General features: G+C 35.7%; 2 protein-coding genes across 3 annotated transcripts in view; one reads left to right on the top strand and one right to left on the bottom strand.

Moving 5' to 3' along the window:
- Window positions 1-21,527, bottom strand: part of LOC136032234 (NADH-cytochrome b5 reductase 3-like) — a 53,654-nt gene extending 32,127 nt beyond the window's left edge. Inside the window, exons 1-2 of one of the 2 annotated variants that reach the window (XM_065712453.1) lie at window positions 21,390-21,498; window positions 2,350-8,711 (exon numbers count right to left, since the gene is read on the bottom strand). In XM_065712453.1, the coding sequence (XP_065568525.1) occupies window positions 7,266-8,711; window positions 21,390-21,407 (1,464 nt within the window). In that variant the 5' untranslated portion in view covers window positions 21,408-21,498 and the 3' untranslated portion in view covers window positions 2,350-7,265. Of the gene's footprint in view, window positions 1-2,349; window positions 8,712-21,389 lie in introns of those variants that run through there. The other variant, XM_065712454.1, reaches the window with a different exon arrangement.
- LOC136032235 (GRIP and coiled-coil domain-containing protein 1-like) overlaps window positions 1-24,117 on the top strand; it is a 132,820-nt gene that overhangs the window by 107,519 nt on the left and 1,184 nt on the right. The gene's annotated exons all lie outside the window — the stretch shown is intronic.

Below are 24,117 nucleotides of genomic sequence, written 5' to 3'. Positions count from 1 at the left end.
TTATTGTTAAAACAGACGTAAACCTTAAACCCTTCCATTCTTGATGCAATACCAAAATGCTTTTGCCACCTCACAACTGCCCTTATATTTGGGCATCGTTCTTGAAGGATTTAGGACATACTTTAAACTTTGTCGTTAAGAGCAGAGTTTTAAGGTAGGTGGCAGCCTCCTAATACAAAGAATAACTTTTTCTTCGTATTAAGTTTTAATGTCGCTGTTTACTTTCATTAAAAAAAGTTTTTTAAGCTCAATTTCTCGTCACTTTTTTTATATTATATCATATTATATTATTATATTGTATTTCAGTGCCATATTCTTTACCTTACCTTAAATCCTAAATAAGGGTATATTTATTTTTTTTGCACATTTTTTACGCATTTTTAGTTACAGTTGAACTAACAAATTAGTAGATGATACAAAATAATCACAAAGAGCAAATTGTTATATTTAATTGTTGCTGGAGATTATTTTGGCTAAAAACTGAAAATAAATCTATACCATATGCCAACAACGTTTTTAGACCATCGTCGTGATCAGTAATTCTGTCTACAAAAGAAAAAGAAAGAAAACAAACATACTAATTTGCAGACGAAAAACCCAGATTATGATTACTTTAAAAAAAGATAAAACAGTTTCCATAACAGAGAGTAAAATACCATAGTATATACTTGTTTCATATACAATATGTTCAATAACACAGAACTATACCGTTTCACAATACTATCCTACTGTTCATGATAATGAACATTAGGCAATATTAAGACTTCGCAATATTAAGGTAACATTAAGACTTTAAGAATAATTTTGCGTATATTTTGAGAATTGGGTGCATTTTACTCATTAAAAAGAATTTATTAGAAAACAGAATTAGGCATATTCCATTTATTAATTAAATAAATGTTTGACTCTCAAATGAATGACCAGTAGCAAGGGCAAAGAAATACGAATCAAAAGCCGATACCAATAAACAAAAACTTCTAGGGCCCAAAGATCCAAGAATCGTCATTGAAGAAAAGGGCTAGGTAAAAGAACAGCACTCATTCAACCGATGTTTTGCTAATTTTTATCTTTGGGGAAGTAAACAAAACCACCTACGGCACCCAACTGGATTGAATGTCGCTTGCACTTTGCTAAAAATAATACTTGGTTTAAGTAAATCCTTTGAATGCTTTTTCTATATTATTTTTGGGCCTTCTTAATATTGCCCTTTAATGAACTTCATTTAACTAAAGCGCGACACTCCTCTAGTAATCAGTACTCCGAAAAACAAACGTTTTAAAATCATACTACTTCTTGTATGGGTTTCTAGCCTACAACAGCTGTAGAACGTACCTCTAAGAACAACCGTTATTTTTTGAAGGGATTTAAAAAATTTTGAGACAAAATGGATCCCTCTCCCCATAACCATAAAAGGAACTCTGAAGCGCGTTTATTATTACAAATTGAACGCACATCCCAATAAAGCTTAAGTTGATTCAATTTCGTATATCTCGTTTTTTAGCTTAGCTGTGCTCCAGTATGAGGTCAATAGCTATCCCTCCGTCCAATACCGCTTATTACAATCGACTGCAATTCTTATTTGCAATAAGAACCAATTGCAATAAGCTACCTTGAGTGCGGGGCATTATCTTCATAGTTTACGTCCAAGTTTGGTAATAGTAGGTCAATATATGGTAATTTGAGGCAGATTTCACATTCTTCACTGGATGACTTGTTGAATCTTTTGCTTGTATTATTGAGCCTTCTTAATATTACCCTTTCGATTATATGGAAAGGGCAGCCATTTCTACACAAAATATCTTAACCGCGATCTACTTAAGGCTTTAGTTCCAGTTTTAAAGAGTAAACTTCTGTAGCCTTGTGAACCGAAGAGGTTATCACAGAGTACTTAATAGTGGGGTATATACAATTTTCTGAATATCACAAAACCATACCCTTTCAACTACTATCCTACTGTTCACGATAATGAACAAAAGTAAGTAGCGACACTCGTCTATAGTACACAGTACTCCGAAAAATAATTGTTTAAAAATCATACTAACTGTTACGTGGATTCCGAAAGTTCCAACAAAGAGAACGGTCATTTTTGGAAGGGGTTAAAAAAATTGAAGATAGCATAAAAGGAACTTTAATATGTGTTCAGGGGCTTTATTAATGCACCCGCTTTTTTTCACTGCGAAGAGCGTTCTGCTACTTTTTTTTAGTTATGAACCTTGAACAAGAAGACACTTGTTTAGTTGAAAACTTAAAAAAAGGAAATTAAAACAGGCCTCCAGGAGAAAGCTAGATAATAGAATAAAAATAAAATTAGCCTGAACAGGAAATAGCAGATAAAGCATTAGACAATGATTCCATTTAGATGTTTAATTTCACGCAGGATAAGAACAAGCAATTATAACATATATTGTTATTGCATAGTTTACATTGGTATTAAATACTGGCAATGGAAATAACATAAAATCGACAATCACAACATTCAGCAAAGTTATCATAAATCAAGGAAAACAAGAATTTTTCTAATACGAGTCATCGTATTCAAGATATTGTCTGTTTGTTCTTTTTTTAATTGAATTTTGACATGTTGGGCAACTACCGATACACCTGGTAAGGTGTACCAGGTCTAATAATTGCCAAGAATAAATTAATTGATGTCACCAGTAAGTTTACGATGAAAAAAAGGTTGGAGAGAGATCATCAACACTAAAAAAGCTTTAAATCATTTTGGTTGTGGTATCGGAGATCCTAAACAAATAAATTACCGACATGAAAAAAAAATCTGAACATCGAAATGCGAAGTTGACATACTTAGTTGAATGTTAAAATACACAGAGTTGTGTGACAGTAATCAAAAGTGGCTCGTGAGTTTCACTAGCAGTACTACAATGAATAAAAAAAAAGAAGACAAAAAAATGAACTAAACACGCGTCCGTGATCTTTCTTCCGGCAAAATAAATGCAAAAACCTACATTTTTGTACATAGGAGCTTGAAACGTCTATAGTTGTTTTATCTGGTATGCTGAATCTGATGGTGTTTATACTTGTGTATTTGTGTGGCTGTAATCAGAAGTGGCTCGTGAGTTTCGCTAGCAGTACTATAATGAATGATGATAACATTGATTTATTAGTTTTCTCAGCTAGAGTCTTACCTCGTGAATCTTATTGAATAATTTGAACAATAAAACCCGCAAAATTAAAAGACAATAATTATTACAAGAGGGAGTTGGAAGTTTATCATTTGTATTAGATCTGACGCATTACCACTTGGTGAAAAAAGAAAGTACTTGGGAGGAGTTAGACTAAGTGCTGGTCTTTGCTTGTCCCATGTAAAGGAATAAAAAGGATTTGGTTCATTTTGTGGGACATTGCAAAGAATCAATAGATTTATGGAATGGCTTGGGTAGGGCTAAAGTTCAGGGAGGGTGAGAAAACGATAAATGTAATATTATACAAAGATATGGGAGGCACAAAGATGGGTGTGGGTGCCTGAAGATAGGCGTGGAAGATAGAGAAAGATTTTTAGAACACTAGGGATAAGGTTCCCTATTAATTAGGTTAATTTTTTTACCTTAGAGCCGATTTATTGTTATATGGAAGTCTTTGTTTTTTGGGGCCATGACCCTTGTGTTAACAAGTTATATTCTATACCATAATTATCGCTATTTCTATTACAGATAGAGGTTTCTCTAGCATCAGAGCCGAGACACGAGCCACCCGTGCAATCAATACTATGACAACTTCATCAACATCACACCTATCACAACATCACATTTCTACTTGAAGACTTCCCCTACGCACTTAGTGATCAATCAGCCAGTTCACATTAAATCCGTAACATAAGCTCCATAACGCAGAGCCTCAAGTGAAAATGTGAAGTCACTATTGGCCTTCTTTATAACAGTTGCAATGTATATTCCGAATAACTAGTGTCTAGAATGTTTCTATTTTGTACGGGTAACAAACACCATAGATATCATAGGCAAAATGGGATAGGGACAAACAGCCTAATTTTTATGGCGAAAAAATAGAGGAAAAAATTTCCTATTTTCACAAGTAGTTTTGATCTATTTAGAGGGACAATAAACTCCCCCTACCCAGATCAACTACGCCCAATAGCACTGTCACATAAGTAAACCCAGCTCTGAAAAAATTAGTCACCAAATAAGTTTGATAATAGCTTCACTAAAACATTACATCTAAGTCCGAGCTGCCTGACACTAAAGAGCCTGAATAACTTCAAATAAGAAAGAGACGACTGAAAAAACACAGTATCTGTAATTATACAACCATTTCCATGCTTTAAAATGCTTAATATATAAAACAACACTAAGGTATAGTTAATTTTTTATTTTTCATTCCCTTATTTCAGAATTTGGTCATCGAGAAAATATAATTTTTCGTTTAAAGCGCACAATTAAACATCTAATAAATTTTCAATTGACTGCCGTAATAATAATTTTACATATACTTTGAGAATTGGGTGCATTTTATTTATTAAACAGAATTTATTAGGAAACAGAATTGAATGGATTTTATTTATTAATTAAATTAATATTTAACTTCCAAATGAATGACTAGTAGTGAGGGCAATGAAATACATGTTAAAAAACCGATACCAAAAAAAAAAAAAATTCTAGGGCACAAAGACCCAAGAACTGTCGTCGAAGAAGAGCAGTTGGCTACGTAAAAGAAAACCCCCTTTCAACCCACATTTTGCTAAATTTCATCTCTGAGGGAGATATTGTCCGTAGTCCTCCCGTAAATGATAAATTATATCCCAGATTGAATGTAGTAGAGGTGGGATACGAACACAAATGAAAATAAAATTGTTTAAGTCAAGTGAAGGTCAGGACACCTAACGAGGGAACTATGCAGTCAGGGTTTTTATCTAATTTGCTAATGACAATAAAAAATCTCTTTGAAAGGGCTATTTCCAGAAACAATGAAACGAACGCCAGATTTCTGGAGAAAATTTTCGAATGAAAGTGCTACCATTACAATATTTTCTAATGTACAATATTACCAAAAGAAATCACAAGAAACAGAAAACAAAATAGCACAGCATATAAGAAAACGACACGCAAAAGAACACACAAGTGTTAACAACAATACGAGAATAATAAAAGACGACAAGTAAAATAATTCTAAACTACCAACGACCGCGAATCTATCAACGAGGTGCTTTCCATGACAATAAAGAATAAAACAGTGTAATTGGCAATGTTCAGGTCCTAGAAAAAATGAACGAAATGGCGCAAGGATACTAAACTCAGTCTGAGTAGGTTGCAAAAATACAGGCATACTACTAATTGAAAGGCTTAACTCGAATGGAGCATTTGCAGGGGGGGGGGTCTAGGCATTTTTACTTCGCATCGCAAAGGTTTCATAAAAAGTTCGTTATTTTTAGTTGTTGTCGATTCCCTTAACATTATTCGTAAAGCACATAAAGCTTAGCCTCATTATTATTCGCCATACAGGTAATTATTCAGTCAAAATTGATAAATTGAGTAGACATCACATAGTAGGTGTCTTCTTAAAGTTAGCTCGCATCACTCACTGCAAAAATACCAGGAAAATGGAATAAGTAGTGAAACAGCCACAGCTTGTGCTTTTGTCTGTTTTGTTTTCTAAAGGATCACGGAGCTACCATGACAAGACAAAGAAAAAAAAAGAGAAAACAACGGTTTGAATAAAAAAAAGGGTTCATCTTTTATATTAGATATTGTCCCTTTTTTATGGATTGGTAATGTTATTGATTATATCTATTTTTAGTACTGAAGATGCCTAGTTTTATGCAGGTGAAATATCATATAATTCTTTTCTTTCTACTTTTTTAGTTTTCTTTCTTTCGTAGATCTGTTGTTTTGTTTTATTTTTCTCTTTGTCCTACATCATAACCATAATTCAGTGTCTGGAAGAGTCTGCACCTTTCTACGACAATGTTTTACAAACGAGTGGATGACAATTAGTCAATGCACGACCTGTGCATTATGACATTTAGCTCTCATAGAATCTTATTACTTTTTAATACGTTATTAAACTAATTGAGGACTCCCCCATTTAAAAAACTCATTAGCTGACCAAATTATATGAAGCATACCTGTATATCATTTACTCATACAGGAAGAAAACAAACCAAAAACAAATCGTGCATGTTAACAATTCAAGAAGGGAACAACTTATTCCAAACCTCTAAAAAACTGATGAACTTTTCGAGGAAAATGAAGAGGATAAAGACACTCGTTTCTGCCTTCAACACTTTATGCTTAGTTTCTGCTCAACTTACTTCCTGTAAATTATGTCTTTCTGTTTGTTTTAAAAGCGAGTTTTCCCCAATTTAAAGATTAAATCTTAGGTTTGAAATCAAGGGGCGAAAGTTAAATATGAGAAAAGGCCTTGCTTTCATAAACAATATACAAAAGAATTAGCCTATAAAACTTGGTTGAGCGTAAACAACAGTTTAAGGACAGCCGAATCTTCAAACAATTTATATTGTTTAATTTATATGCTAGCATTTACGTTAAAATAATGTTAATTTATTAAAATTAACACATTAATTTAAAATTAACATGGAAAATTATCAGAATAATTTTTCTTTTTTTAATTAAGACCACAATAAAAAAAGGGGGCAAACTATTTTGGAATTGGACAACTGAGTAAACATATTATGGCCAACACAAACATGACATTTTTCGATTTAGGCACTAATTTATCACTACACTAATCAACAAAACTCAGTGTATTGCTTCAACCAGTAACGCATTAAGTAATTTCGAGAAATTTCAAGTTACTTTTACTGTAATCGTGAAAAATTACAAATAAAGTACTAACAGGAGGAAAAAGAATATATTTCAAAATAATTATTGTCGTCAGAAGAATAAAATATAGGTAAGTTTCTAAAACATTGATTCTACCATTTCAATTTTTCCAGTAAAAATAACTCATATTACAGAATGCACGCTCAGTTGAAGCAAGAAGAATTCTAATATTAATGGTATAACTGTTCTAAAATAAAATAAAAGCTTAAATATTGACAGAGGTGTCATCTCGCTAAATAGAATAGAAAAGACTGTTTTTTTTTCAAACATTCTAGGTCACTCTGCAGCTAAATAAAAATTCTTCTTTTTTTCCATTGCGGCCTCGTCCGTCGATAAACGTAAATATCAAATCAATTCAAATAAACATATAAGATAAGAGACAAAGCGAATATTTTTCAAATGACACCTCTGAATATTGGCACCCACAAAAAAGGTAAAAACACAAACAAATTACGATTTTTGATGGTAATGAATGCCATTTGTCCTGATATCATGTTCAGTGATAAAAGTTGGTATGACTAGCTCGTCCGGATCAATGAATTCGTGAAGATATTCCAGGCCGTATACAGGAACAACTTTCTGTTTGATTGCTGGTGCCATAAATGTAAGAAACCACCATGTCATCACCCTTGTCCAAAACGTTGGGTGGACTATATAGAAGGACTTCAAGTTCTTTTTATGCCTATACTGGAGGGTGTTGTAGACGTCCTTGATCCAATTCATGGGAGGGTGATTATTCATGCCTGTTTGGGAGTGGAAATAAACAACAACATAATCGCCTTGTACGATTGGCTCCAGTAAGTTAATAAGGTACAATAGTGTCTTTTCCAAGTCCAATTCTTCATAGTTCATCCACTTACCAATGCATAAAATAACTGGTCTTCCACATTTGTCATAACCAGATTGATAAAGGGAGCCTATGCCCTGTATTTCAGATAAGTCTTCCAATTTTGACTGACGGAGAAGGCGCTCATAGCGTTCCTTGTGCTGAAGTTCTGCAGTTAATTCCACTGGGATAATGCGCTGCTCAGGATTAAGCAAACACTGACGGTCGAAGTCTTCATTCATTTGTGAAAAGGAGTGTTGCCCTACACTTATTGATGTATTATAATTGTTTTCTTCATCTGCAATAGAATCGTGATTGTATGAATCCTGCGGATTATCAGTAATCCTTATAATTTTGCCACTTGAAATCCTCCCTGGCTTCTGTTGTTCTGCACTATAGTACTCCTCGGCAGCGTTACGGGGAAAATATAACGGCAGCAATGTTTCATACGTAGACAGTTCACTTGGAGCGACAACCAAAACAATTGTCTTTATTCTTTCTCCTTCAAACTCCAAAAGCTTTCGAATACATTGCATAGTAATATTGCATCCTTGAGCAACAGAAAAATCGTTTTCGCTGCTGAAAAGAGGGACCATAGCTAAAGTTGATATGTTATTTTGAAGCATTAAATCAAATACATTGGTATAAGTTGCTCGTAGTGTACTTTCTGCAGCGCTTTTATATCTGTTGTCATAGGCATTGACCTCTACATGGATTACATATCTACACGGTAGGCTACACCCACTTGATATAACTGCTTCACCAGGACGGCAAGCTTTGATTTTACTCATAACAGCATTGACCGTGCTTGCATCAGCACCTTTTAACATTAGATTCAGGAGGCGATTATTCTCCATATTCCCAATAATATTTACAATTGCATTAGCATTGAGAAGAGTAATATCTCCCGTCCATATTGCAATTTTCTCATTCAAGTCTGGGCGAATTGTATAAAGTGACGTTTTCTTTGTTTTATCAATTTCGCATTCCCATTTGGCGAGTGAATTAGACCATAAAGGCAGTGTCTTTATATCAATAAAATCTTTCTCTGACTGAGTTTCTTCTATTCCCTAAAAGAAAAAAGCCTCGAATGAGAAAATCACAATATACAGTACAGTATTTTTTAAAATGATGAATAGAATATTTTAAACATAAAATTAGTTGAAATAAATATTTAAGAGATCAATAATACAAATTAATTGATATAGGAAATTTAACCATATTTTGGCTTAATCTTTGATGTTGCATTTGTAGTCTGCTACAAAAAGCATAAACCAAAGCCATGCTATTGGTAACCTATAAAGGCAGTCTGCTATAACACCGAAATGGGAGCATATTTTGCCTGAATAAGCCAAATTATTTTGTTGCTAAATATATCATACTTTCACAGAAGTGTGCACACAATCACCCATGAAAATACATTAGCAACATAAAATAGAGCATCAGACTTAAATATTTATAAAGTTGGAAAAAATTCCTCAACAGTATGAGAGAGAGAGACAGACTTTTATTTTAAAAATGACTTTCACAGCGCGTGGCGCCGAATGGCACTTTACGTCAAGTATTACAGTCAGATAAAACTCGTCAAAAAAACAAAAAGGGAAAAACACAGACACAGGCACACAGTGTCAGACAGAAACTTGTCAGATGTGGTTTCCCGTTTATATCACAGTTCTAAGCATTTAGAAAACCAAGAGATCAATTCATGTTCAACACAGCTGAAGAGCATGGGGGGGGGGGGGATTTGCTCGTATAAGTTTTAGGTAGCGGGGCGACTGTTCATTGGAATGTATGGAGAAGAGGACAATTTGAGTTTAAATGGGGTTTGTGAGGAAGGCTAGTTGCCCTTCAATCAATTTTAACTCTTAAAAAGGGCACTGGAGCCTTTGACTTCCAGCTGAAGAAGCCCCTGTCAGAAACCCCTACAACTATTCATTCCATATGAAGTGACCTGGTAAAAAAAAAAGATCAATCATTGTTGCCCTAGTGTTAAACTCCTTTTTTTTGACAAAACTCACAGCATTAGGCCACTAGGGTATGATAGACCTGCCACTAGTCAACCATTTACAAAGGATATCTCCCTAGAATTGCGTCTGCTAAACTCCCTCCTAAATCTCAAGAGCTCTCACTAAAGGGCTCAAAACAGAATTGATGATGGAAGCAAGTATATTTTTGTGAAAGCTCTAATACCAAATATTAGGAACCATGTGTAATCACATAATTTCAAAACCCTTTATGATCACCCCATCAAGTGTGTGATGGTAGTGATTAGTGGAACATCAAAGAGTGTTAAGGGGCATATGACAGGTCATTGCGCCCTTATTTGTGGATGACACAACGCTGATGTGTGTTGTTCCTATGGAACAACTGCTTATACCAACATTAAATGCAGCAATGACCAAGATATGCATATGGCTAAAAATTAGTTACCTTGACTTAAATATAGGTAAGTCAAATTTTGTTATCTTTTCTAGATCTCCGAATTTTATCCTTGGATCACTTAATTGATATCAGAGCGGGGAATTATCAAACGTACACGCTTCATCAAGTACTACGGAATTAATGTTGATGAAACCCTATCATTTAAGGAACATGTGAGGTCAATTTCTAAAATACTGTCACATAACTTAGGTATGATGCGTAAATAAAAACAGATTTTCCCCCCAAATATTTATGGTTGTTATATTTTTCCCTTATTCACCCTTATATTTTGTAATGTTCCTTGACATGGCTTGGTACTTTCCCCTCATTACTTCATCCAATCCGTGTGATCCAGAATAATGCTATCCGAGTTTTGTTGTGGTGTGGGGAGGCGGGAGTCCATGAGGTCGGTCTACTGTGAAATAAATATAATGCCTGCAGCCGGATTGCGTGATTTTTATACTTTGATTTTTATATAAGTATCATAATGAGGGCCTTCCTGATTGTTTTGCAGGTATATTTTGTGAGAGGTCAGATGTTCACCTATACAATACTCAGTCTTCTTTTTCTCTTGTTTATAGAGCTTCCAAGCTTTGGAACAAACTTAGTAAGGATATTAAGGATAATGGCAGTTTTAACCAGTTTAAATCTGTTTTGCATGTGGAGTTGCTCGGTAGGTATGCTTTCAAGACAGATTAACTATATTTTTTCAGTGGGTTATTTTTCTATATTTTTCATTGTGTTGTTTTGCTGTTTTATATTGTAGTGTTTTGTTGTTTATTTTTATGTTGGTTTTGGTAAATGGTCTCATGCTCCATACTCTTTTTCTTTTCTTTTTTTTTTAGTTTAGCACATCCTCTCAAGCTCTCCTTTTGTGGTGCTATTATATAAAAATGATTATTTTCAATAAAACTATTCTACTACCACTACTACTATCAAGTGGTATGTTCAACTCTTACCAGGCAAATTAGCCAAAACATGAACAGATTAACAAAAAGTTGTTAGAGTAGCTGACCAAAACGTTCAAGATTAGTTAAAATAGGGCTATAGGCCTAAGCAATGGTAAATCAATCCTCAGGATTTGAGCTAATGTCTACCTAAAATAGCCTTTAATTGCACTTGCCAGCAATAGGGACAATTTCTGTGAACAGTGGTCACTGATGATGATAACTGAACTTGTTAGATGCATCCCATATTGTGAGCCAAGGTTTCTTGCACCAGTCTTTGTCAACTGCAGACTTGAAGGCTTCAACACTGGGCAATATAATAGCATTCTGGATAAGGGAGTTCCATAGGCTGACTACACAGCTGGAAAAGAATTTGTTTTTCTGCCTGGTGTTAGCACGTTTTTGATAAAGCTTCAAGAGATTGCCTCTAGTACATGGTGAACTGATTATCTGGAACAGGTTAGGGATCACACTCTGGTCATGTACTAACTTGTCATTATTACATCTCCTCACCTACATCTATATGTGAGAGATGGCAGTTTGGGCTTATGTAATTGGGTAGGATACAAAAGATGTTGAAATACCCCTATGTATTTAGTAGCACATTGCTGCACCAACTTTAGAATTGATATATTGCCCTTATTTACTGAAGAAGCAAAACACATCCTGAATTCTAATTTTGGTCTCATCAGACCCTTTAAGAGCTTGGTGATCACAGCTGGAGATCTGTTGCAGAATGTTCTTTTTATTAAACCAAGAATTTGGCACTGGCTACTACAGATTGTGCATAAAAATTGAACTTATCATCAACCAAGACTCCCAGATCTTTTTCACCATGACTACATATGAGTGGCTGTTTTGAACCATTACTGGATTCCATACAATACTAGCACAGAGGGTTATTTGTTTGGACAGGACCCATTATTTTAGAATCATCTGTATACAAACAATTTTTATTCTCTATGATTGAGGGTGCATTGTTGATGAAAATATTAAATCAAGTTGGATCCCACTTCTCATGAAGTGTACTCCACTTCTAACATCTGCTGATTCTGACAAGAAGATTGATCCATTGTCTCCAAATACCCTTACCACCTGCTTTCTATTGGCAAGAAATTGCATTATCCAGTTGACAACATCATCATAAATACCCAATTGCACAGAGTTTATTTTCCTGTGGTAAACTTATAAAATGCTTTAGCTAGTTCCAGTAATAACATGTCAACAAGAGATCCCACATCCATAAGCTTTGAGACATTCTTGTATGTGTCAATGAGGTTAGTGTCAACTGACTGATTGGGATGAAAACCATGTTGATTAGGTTATAGTATACTATTAGTATTTAAATGAACCATAATGGTTGAACTAACTTTACTGTTCAGTAGTTTCCTAATTGTTGATGTAAGACTAATTGGTTGATAATTGTTAGCTTCATTTTTATTAGCCCCTTTGTGTACAGGCATGATGTAAGCCTCCTTCACATCTTGCAGAGCATATTGAGTACTAGGAGACTTTTGGAGAAGTAGAGTAAGAAGACGTGACAAAACTGCGTGGGTCTTGTGTATTAGTTGGAAGGGGGTTGCTCCATCTGGTCCTGTAGATTTACTTGGGTTAATCTTCTTCAATCAGGTTTCTAAACCATTTTGGTTATATTAGTGGGCGCCATGCCATTTAAAATTTCATACCTTGGGGAATCTGGAATTGGAGTATTATGAGGGGCAGAAAATGCAAAGTTGAACTGCTTATTTAATTTATTGGCAATATCTCTTGGGCTCCAGATTTTTGTGCCACCTACTAGAAGTTGGGTAACAGAATGCCTACCAGAGTTAACAGATGATGCATACCACCAGGGATAGATTTTGTTGAGTCTGCTACTGACTCCTCATATTTTTTGGTCATTTTTCTAGTAAGACTTTGTAGCTGGTTACACACCTGTTAGTATTTTGTGTAATAATCCACCTGGTTGTGATTTTTTATGTAGAGCTTCCAGTATCTTTTTTTTCTGTTCCTGGCCTTTTTAATTTATATTGTAATATGTGGGAGGGTTTTAGGTTTCCTTACCTAATTTACACAAGCATGATTTTCAATAGCTCCTGCTAATCTTCTCTTCATAGTTGACCATGACCCTTCTACATGCACACATTCAATGAAAGACCAATCACATTGGGCCAATTCATGACAAATTAGACTATACAAGTATATACATGTTTCTTAAATTTTAATCTATGTAAGTGCAGTCAAAAAGTGAAATCTATGGCAATGTGATCACTTGCTCTATATGTGGTTAGGGAGTCAATGCTCAGTAAAAATTATTGGTCTTTTACTAGCAGAAGATCACGAAATGAAAGGTTTTGACCTTCTCTATATCTTGTCAGGAAGCTAACTGCCTGATCCAGGGAGTGATTAAATAGACATTCCAAAAATCGTTTTATTGGTTTAAGCCAACTTTTTAATTTGTTCAAGTTAGGACTTGCATTCCTAGAGTAAAGAATCACTTTCAAGACAGGCTAGCTTACCTTCAAAATTTCAGGTAAAAGAGCCAGATAAATAAGACTTTTGGGTATGATTAGTGCTTGAAAATTCTTGGAGGTTTCATTTGCTAAGGTCAACTCATTCCTTGAAAATGAGTTAACCTTTGTAACATTCTGACCTACCTTTTCTATTCCAGTTGACCTGGGTTCTACAATTATTGAATAAACGTCTGCTTACGAATCAACCGACTTTTTACATGGTGTCAGAGCCCCTCTAAAAGTCATGGAGGCCAATGTACCATACCCCACAATGGACTGGTCAAGCGACAACCTCAAAGAGGCATGGTCGAGATTCCAAACACATGCAACCCTCATGTTCCAAGGACCCCTTAGTGGAAAGACCGAAAAAATCCAGTGTGCGTTCTTGCTGATCTGGCTAGGAGAAAAAGGGAGAGACATTTTCAGTACATTTACAATATCTGCTGAAGAAAAAGACAAAATTGGAGCATACATATCCAAATTCAGTGAATATTTCAGCCCCCAGTCAAACACGGTGTTCTCAAGATACCTCTTTCACAAAAGAGACCAAGCTGATGGTGAAACAATCGATCAGTACATCACAGAATTAAAGTTATTGGCTCGGGAATGTGAATACTCCACAACAGACTTGAAAGAGGAAATGATAAGAGACAGACTTGTATAAGGTATCTCCTCAGCGAGAGTCAGAGAGAAGCTCCTACAGGCAGGTTCAAATCTGACCCTGTCACAAGCAGTTACTATATCGAGGGCACATGTAGAAACCCAGGTGCAACTTAGAACAATGTCGCAACCTGGCTCGAGCAGCACCCACGGAGGCCAGGATGCATACATTAAACAAGAAGTTGACTTCATTCGAAAAAGCAAGAAGACGAACCAGAGTGCAAAAGCTTATAAACAATGTTATTTCTGTTGCGGAGAGTACTCCCCCCTGCACAAATGCCCAGCCAAAGGGAAAGCATGTAGCAACTGCGACAAGCTAAATCATTTTGCGAAAGTTTGCAAAAGCAACAGAAAAACAGTAAACCTCATAAACCAGGAAGCATGTCGAAATAAAGACAATGATCTCTTTATCGATACAGTGAACATTATTGATTCTGTTAACATGGACAAAGGTGAGGACCAACCCTATGTGAAGCTTATGGTGAATGGACAAGCCAGAATCACTTTCAAAATCAACACTGGCGCCCAAGCAAACATCATTCCAGAAAGGAATTTCAAGACGCTCAAGCCAAAGCCTGTAGTACATGAAACGCTACAGATTCTTACTAGTTTTGGCGGCCAAAAAATACATACGCTTGGAGTCTGCAACCTGACATGTACATACACAAACGGCAGCAGTGAAACTCAGCCCTTCTTCATTGTAAAAGATGCCCCCATACCAATCCTTGGCTTCGATACTAGCAGAAAACTCAACTTAGTCAAGCTGGTCCTCACAGTCGAGAGCTCAAAGGTCCAGAAATCAACTCCATTTGTCGAAGAATTCCAAGACCTCTTCCAAGGTATTGGTCAGCTCGAAGGAAAGTGCCACATTACGCTGAAAGAAGGAGCTGAACCAAAAGCAGTACCAGCTAGACGTGTCCCGATATCCCTCCAAGACAGCTTTAAGAAGGAACTCGATAGGATGGAAAGCCTTGGGGTCATAGAAAAAGTCTCCCACCCCACAGATTGGGTCAACGCTGCAGTTGTAATTGAAAAGCCTGATAAGAGTCTTTGAGTCTGCATCAACCCCCACGACTTGAATATGGCCATCAAACGACCCCATCATCCAATGCCTACATTCAACAAAGCTGTTTTGAAACATACCGGCGCTAAGTACTTCACAAAACTTGATGCTCGCCATGGATATTGGTTGCTTGAACTTGACGAGGAGTCGTCCAAACTAACAACGTTCAACACACCATATGGCCAATACAAGTTCAAACGGATGCTGTTCAGCCTAATCTCAGCACAAGACGAATTCCAGCGCTGCATGGAGGAGGCCTTTAAAGGTATCAAAGGTTTTTCAGTCATAGTGGATGACATCATCATATCTGGCCGAACCGATGAAGAGCATGATTCTAATGTGTGCAGCGTGCTTATAAGAGCCCGCAAGAAATGCGTGAAGCTCAACCTTCAAAAATGCGTTTTCAAAAGTAATAGCATCCCGTACTTTGGACACATAATATCAGAAGCTGGCATCCATCCAGATCCACGGAAGGTTCGAGCACTAAAGGAAATGCACATCCCATTGACTAAAGATGAACTTCAGACCGTCTTGGGAATGATGAACTATCTGGCAAGGTATATACCCAATCTTTCCTCACAGAACCAACCACTTCACGAACTGGCAAAGCAGCAAGAGTTCAAGTGGGAAGAAGAGCACAAATCAGCATTCACAAACATCAAAGAATCGATTTGTGACTCATGATCATTCCTTGACCCAACATCAGGAAACATCGAGCTCCAAGTTGATGCTTTGAAGTTTGGCCTTGGGGCTACCATTCTTCAGAATGGAAAACCGTATCCTTTGCTTTGAGATTGCTTAATCGCACCGAGCAGAATTATTCACAGATAGAAAAAGAATTACATGCTATCCTCTTCGGCTGCCTGCATTATCATCAGTACCTGTATGGCCAGAAATTCATCATTGTGTCTGACCACAAACCTCTGCAAGTTGTCCTAAAACGCCCAATTTCGAAGTCGTCACCTAGGCTACAGCAGATGTTACTAAAAATCCAGCCATATGATTTTACAGTGATATTTCGCCCTGGTAAAGAAATTCCTGTTGCCGACGCCCTATCCTGCTTATATCTCCCTGAAGAGGATATAGAAACGCAAATGGAGATCGACTCGTACATTTACTCTGTGATGACGCTTCTCCCAATAAGCCTGGGCAGGCTTAAAAAGCTAAAAGAAGAGACAGCAGCTGATCATCAATTGGTTGAGCTTGCTAAGACTATCCAAAGTGGCTGGCCCGAATCTAAAAGGTCTGTCCCCACAAACATACTCCCATTTTGGAACGTCAGACACGAGTTAACAGTCATTGACCAGATCATATTGAAAGGCGATCATTTGGTCATTCCAAAAAATTCCCACAAGAACATCCTAGACCGCATCCATTCATCACACCTGGGAATTGAAAAGACTAAGCAACGAGCTCGCTCTATTGTGTTCTGGCCAGGTATGACAAAGGATGTTGAAGAACATATCAGACACTGCTATGCCTGTACCAAATATCAAAACTTGAATCAAAAGGAGCCATTGTTACCTCATGATATCCCTTGCCTACCTTGGGAGAAGATTGGTTGTGATCTGTTCTACAAGAGTGGAGAATATTACCTCATCACTGTTGACTATTACAGCCGGTTTTTCGAGGTTGATAGAGTCAGTAGCAATGCATACGCCCATTAAATCGTATCATGTTTGAAGAAACAATTTGTGTGGTATGGGTGTCCTCGTCTCCAATAATGGTCTGCAATTCACATCAGCTCTATTTCAGAAGTTCATAAAAGACTGGGAAATAGCTCACAAGCCTTCATCGCCAAACTTTCCACAGTCAAACGGACTTGCGGAAAGGCCAGTACAAACAGCCAAGGATATCCTTACTAAGACTGATCTCACAGGAGATGATTTCAAGTTGGCCATGCTCAAATACAGGAACACACCAGTCGATGGACTGGCATCCCCAGCCCAGATGCTGATGAGCAGAAACTTGAGATCGATAGTTCCTTGCACTGGAGAACTACTCTCCCCAAAAACTGTTCATCATGGCGAGTTTGTGCAGAACCGAGAAAAGTAACGATCACGCCAAAGGAAATACCACAACAGGCAGTCAAAAGAACTAAAACCCCTGCAAGTCCGCCAACCAATTCAAGCCCAAATCCAGGGTAAGACGTGGCTGTCTGGCACAATCATGAGAGCAGACAAGCATCCCAGATCATACATAATCAAGATGAATGAAGGAGGAACCTATCAGCAAAACAGGCACCACATAAAGGTGCTCTGCCATTCAAACAGGTCACCTGATGCTGCTGAAGCCCTGGAAACCCCACATGGTGAATCTATGGGAAACCCACATGCCGAAGCTCTTACCTCGTCACCCATAACTGCGTTTGCTGCTATCACCCCTCCACCTAAAATGCCTGATCTAGACTCATGGCCGGCTGCCCATGATCTTAGTCCAGCATTCCATATGCCAATACATGTACCAAACACAAGTCACATGACCCATGCGGATCTACAGGGTGCTCTGTATTCAACCCATTCAGGTTGATATGTAGAGCCTGTAAAGAAACTTAACCTGTAAATGTAAAGAAACCATAGAGTGAGTGTAGTAGAGGTGAACTAGAGAAGTGATCCAAGTGCCTTATCGTATATGAAGTATGTATGAGAGTACAAAAAGCGTTAGAGAAGTGAGCCAAGCGCCTTCTTGTATTCTAAGAGTTAAGACCACTAATCATAGAGGTGAATTAGAGAAGTGATCCAAGTGCCTTATCGTATTATGAAGTATGTATGAGAGAACGAAAAGTGTTAGAGAAGTGAGCCAAGTGCCTTCTCATATTCTAAGAGTGAAGACCACTAATCAAAAGAATTGGTATGGTGATGCATGCCTGATTAAAGTGGGGTGGATTGGTTATGGAATAGTGTTATTTGTTGGTAATATATAGTATGGTTTTTGTACCAGCTCACTAGTTTGGAAAAGAGGAAGGATGTAACATTCTGACCTACCTTTTCTATTCCAGTTGACCTGGGTTCTACAAGTATTGAATAAACGTCTTCTTATGAATCAACCGACTTTTTACACCTTATTCTCAGATAATTTAGATATAGAAATCTATATCTAAAATTATAGATTTTAGATACAAGCCTAGAGACACTTCCACAATCCTTACTTGAGATGTGGAAGTTTTGCTTGAACAGCACAGACATTTTAGAAAATCACTAAAAGTTTATATAATGGCATACACAAGGGGTGAATATATAAACATGGAAACACCTTCTTATGCCATGATTATGGTTATAGGTCTATTTGTAAAAGTTTCAGTCAACTAGCTGAAGAGCTTTCTGAGTTAAAAAAAAAACAAACAAAAAAACAGCTAAACTAGAGTTTTGACTTGGTATTTGTATGATAAACCCCCTACCACTCAAATTGTTCATTCATTTATGCATAAAAGAACTGTTGTTTTTTTTGTTAATTTCTTTCAGCTTAGCATGAGACAAGACAAAGAAAAGTGACAGAATAGATAGGAAATAAAGAATGTAGGCTATATATTTGCAAATTGGGGGGGGGGGGGGGGTACATAATATTCTAATTCTTACTACATAATATACAGAATAACTGTGCTTAACACATTAGGCATGCAGAACCACTATACTTTATCAAACCTATTGTGCAAATATATAGCCAAAATTTGTTTCTAAAGTATTAAATCTTTATCTTACTTTGGTATATTTCATTAGAATTGAGTGTCAGCAAAACATCAAAGAATATTGGGTAGGGAATATATTATGCAAGTACCTTTGATCTTAGTTAGGGTTAAAAATATACAACAAGCAAGTTCAGAACTAGCTTGACTGTTGTTTCATGTGTTCATTAAAATAGAGTAATTTATAAACTAAGCTTTGTTAAATGTTCAGTCAACCATAATATGTAGGCTATGCCCTTTTTAGCTCATAATCATTCCAAGATATTTGGAGGATGGCTCCTAATGATTAAATGTTAATCATTAAACATTCTTAAGATTGCATAATGACTTCTAAATCAAAACATACAAAGCATATATTTCTTAAACTGTATCTTATTTTTATATAACTTGGTCTTAAAACCATTTTCAAGCTAAATGATTGTGAATCTGAGCCACTATTGCAACACAGACATCCAAAATTAAAATGTGCTACGTTTGTGTTTCACAAATGATGTATACATCAAACCTTGTCAAAATCAAGGTCATACTCTCAATCTTTAGGATTGAAAAGGTCTTATGTATGTTGTCTACCCTCACTTTGCACAAACAGACATGATCTACCTGAATTGAATTATAATAATTCAGACCTTATTTAAAGGATAGTCCTCAATGAAAAAACATTTCAAATTCTAATGTGACTTGTAGATAAAAACACACAAAGCACATATTCCAAGATCTTTAGTTTCTGCCATACTTGGAAAAAAAAACAGGTTAAAGTGAGTTTGTTTTGAATTTCAAATAGGATGGAAGACACAGTGGAAACATTCACAGCTGCTGATCTTTGACTATTTCACCTAGAAACAGTAGCTGGATTGGAACAATTTGACAATTCTTTTTAGTTTTCAGTATATAGTGTTAAAACATAACATTTAATTCAAAATATAATGGTAAGTAAATATTTTTCAGTTATATATTCTATATGCATTGATTTAGTAAAATCAAATCCAGTAAAATTAACAATTTACAAATCTTAAATCATTACAGGTGCTAGGCAACTACCTTTTTGGAGCAAAATAAATTACAGTTTTTTTCTTTAACATAATTCAAACAAAAAGAAAAAACAAATTATACATTGAATTCATTCAACAAAACTGATAGAAAATGAGTCAAATGATATATTAATTCAAGCCAATATTCAACTTGAATCCACAGTTTTATTCCAAGGTAAAGTACTAAAAAAAAATGCCCATAAACTAATGAAAATGTTTAGTTTTGGAAGATACAATGAGAACTGTTGTTGCAATTGTTCTTTTGCTTTAATGATGGATGGCATAATGACTGTCACTGAAGATGATACATCAGCATCATGTCACTATGTATGCATCAGTAGACAAGGATAGGTATAGTAGTATAAGTTGTCTTGGTAGGTTCTTGTTTAAACTGGTAAAGTATAAGCAAGCTGCAGTTGAAATATGTTAACTATAATTGGCCTAGGCCTATTTGGCATATAATGAAGTGAGAATTGTTGTTTTTAACCCCTTAACTGCCAAGAAAAAGAGAAAAAAGGTATTATCCTAGAGGAGCTTGGGTAAAATTTTAGCTGAGTGACTTCTTGCTATCTCTGAAAGGGGTTATATTAGGAATATAGCCTAAATTTTTCAGGGATGGGTCTAAAGGCTAAAGTATATCCCAGGAAGATATTTTAAAGTACCCACTTCCACTCCTTCTCCCTCTAGAGGGCCCTGAAATTGGCCTACATGACAGGTTTATACCTATTGAAATTTTGACAAAACAACATTTTACCTTAATTTTCAGTTACCAATTGCTTTTTATCTGCCTTTAGTTCTGAAAATGCAATTCCTGTTATTTGAGTAGAATTCTGAGCCATATCAATGTTTTTTTTTTCAAAATTTAGGAAATGTATTTGTATATCTTTAAAACCTTATAAATTGGGATTGAGCAAAGTTCTCAACCTAAAAGCAGTTCAAAATTCTAGTGGTAATAGCCTTAAAGATGAATTTTGAATAAAGCTACTATTATATTGGAAAGAACACAAGGCATCAAGTGGTCTATTCACTGAATTTATAGGCCAGTAATATAAACTACCCCAAAATTTGCTCTACAGCCTACTTTTTAATTATTTGAAATTGTATATAGAACTGTAGTGTAGTGTAGACTCACAGCAGCCTAGATCCATGGAGAGGAGGCATAATCATGATTGCTGGTCTAGTAAGCTATATTGGTTTCAAAGATGCTTAGCCTAAAAGTCAAAATTTGAGCTTCAATGCTTCCTGAGGTAGAATAAGTTCTTTTCATGCATTATATTGACAGCAAAGCTGCCTTCCCCAAATGCTAGGCTACAGCCCATTCCCCCAACTCTCTAAGTTTAAGCCAAACTCAACTCTAATAACTTACTTCTCCTAATTTGAGGGATTCAAATCCCAAAGTACAGATATATACTAATACTAAGTTGTTAAATAACTTACTTTTCCAAAGGAATCCATTTTTATAATTTACTCTTTTCCTTTGATTAATGCAAAAAGTGACGTTCCTTGGATTGGACCTATTTCGATTTGTTCATGTGTCTATACATAATTGCCATCTACCTTCGCAAGCTGGGTCCCATTGATCCCATTTCACGCAAAATGATCACTTTTGCGTGACCCGTCAAAAATCCTCGGTTGTTTGTTGTAATTTAACATTTTTGCAATGTTTCTGCATCTGCTATCTCTGAGTCGTTTTTCGTTGAAAAAAAAATTGCATCAATGGGAACCAATAATAAGAGTGAGCTATGTTATTTTGTAACTGATGGGTTCCCACTGCGGCGTTTTCGTAAAAACAACCGTTTTGCGTGATTCATCCAATTTGAACTGCTATGACGGTTCAACGGCTGGGTTTAAATATTTACACTGGGCCGTTGAAAACCCAATTTAATATTTCGAATTAACAGCTTTTATAAATCATAAAGGTTGAATAGCTGTGTCAAGATACGTCTAGTGAGCTGTTCTATTATTTTGAACTGAAACTGTTGAGCCATGCAATAGAAATAAATAAGAAACTAATTATAGAAGTCACAATTTGTCCGTTAGAATATAGCAAAGGATGTGAGCAACTTAAAGGGACTTTTAATCTTCAAGGCCCGGGAGAAAATTTTCAAGGAAATGAACATCGAAGATAAGAACTATATTGTTAATTAGACAAAGATAGCCTACTCTAATACAGACCAGCCCACAGGATATTTTTCTTGGTAAATAGAAGTTGATGTAGGCTATTCTTATTCTTGCTGTTTCTAAATCTGTTATACTGGTTTTCACGCTTCAACGGCTGCAATGAGCCATTTTTGTGTGAATATTCTCTCAATTCTTTTGCATTTGTTATCTGTTTTGAATTAAAAAATGCATCTGTGTGAGCCAATATAACAAATCAAAATCTGGGAGATTTTACTCCATTTAGCATAACCACACTTTTGAATAATTTGTGAGTGGACTCCATACATCCCTCTGTTGTTCGTAGAAAAAAAAACAGTTTTATCTTAAATGACACGTCTGCACTTTGCTATGGTCAAAATTATTTTACAAGCGAGAAAATCTTATCCCACTTTTTGCTTTCACCATAACAAATGATTAAATCAAAATCCCTCAGATATAATTTTTTTAACTGGATTGTGAAGCATCGACACAAAAGCCTTCAAAGTCTAGTTTTTGCTCAATCAGCCATGCCTTGACTCCCAATAGAAATATTGGAAACATCATTTTAGTAAGGATGACGAGCCCCTAAACCATATTATTAAAGCTGCAAGTCTAATAATCTAATAATAGTTGTCTGCACTTATTATATCAATTCGAAGTTTTAAATATAGTACTAGCAGAAAAAGAGCCACCATGGTAAAAATTGCTCTATCAAACCATGGAATGACCTCAAGTTGTATTGCTTATCTATGTAGAGCTGTTGAGTAAACCTGACCATGACTTCAAATTTGCGCTGGCTTCTAATTTCATTTGAATGTTGAAGCGACATATTTAGGGAAGAAAAAGTGAATGTTTTGTTGAACACATGACAAAGCTCCAATAAACCCTATTTCGTAGAAAAAAAATACGGTCAAAGTGTATATCCAATGAAAAAAAGAAGGAGGATTCAGTTTATAGTTGTGTCCTGGGAAAAGAAAAATGTTATAAATGCTCTACATATTTTGACCTGAAACCTGCTGTGTCTATTAAATTTTTACACTTAAAAAAGGGGGATAGTTAGTGGCTAAAGTAGGGAACTTCGTATTATTAGAATAAATCTAAATTTATATGGTCAGACTTCAGGAATATAAAAGATAGTAGGTTCCTCATTAGAATTTAATAAAAAAACACCTCAGCGATTGGTCTCAGCTATTGGTGAACACTAGTGAATGCTCATTTGATTCTTTTCAAATAAGTTGTGGTCCAAGAAAAGAAAGAAAAAATGATCGTACCGTTTAAATGTTACATTCAGAAATGGGAATAATTTAGTGGCTGAAGTAGGGATGTTTATATTGGTTGAGCAAATCAAAATTTAGATTGACAGACTTCAGGAATATAAAAGATAATAGATTCTTCATTAGAATGTAAGGAAAGTCCTGCAATGCTTGTCTCAGCGATTGTTAAACGCTTCTGAATGTTCGTTTGAATTTCTCAAATCAGTTCGATTTTATTTTGCAAAAGGTTTTAAAGAAACAATATAAGTTAAATTAGCTACTTAAGAAATGAGTAACATGAGGTTTGCGCAATAAGTAACATTTTTTAAGAGTGGATTTGAAAATTAGACTGAAATCTTTTATTGTTAAAAAGCCTAGGACAGCTTTGAAGTTGAAAATGCTAATTTGAGAAATCCATGGGATTCTACTTGGGCGAAGAATGACAGAATGTGTTTAGTTTTGGGTATCTTTCATTCCAGTTTTGTCTGCGTGTAAGTATTTTGGCCCTATTCTATTTATTTTACAAGAATTTCCTTTTTCTTAATTTTTATTTAGCTTTCAGCTTTTGTATTTCTTTTTCCAGTCGAAGAAGATTTCTGGATGTAATAGAACACATTTGGGCTAAATTCATATATTGTTTCCACGGTCAATGTTATTCACCTTTAACTATCTAACAGGTAAACTTTTTTCTTGTACTAATCTTGTTCAATACGAAACCAGAATTTATGAGACCTGCCATCTATCATGGGTTTTGGCGGAACTTTGTATAGCCT

This window comes from Artemia franciscana, chromosome 10, assembly GCF_032884065.1.
Source record: "Artemia franciscana chromosome 10, ASM3288406v1, whole genome shotgun sequence".
Lineage (NCBI taxonomy): Eukaryota > Metazoa > Arthropoda > Branchiopoda > Anostraca > Artemiidae > Artemia > Artemia franciscana.
Note: the sequence above shows the minus strand (reverse complement) of the source record. Positions and strands in the feature narration are given on the sequence as shown.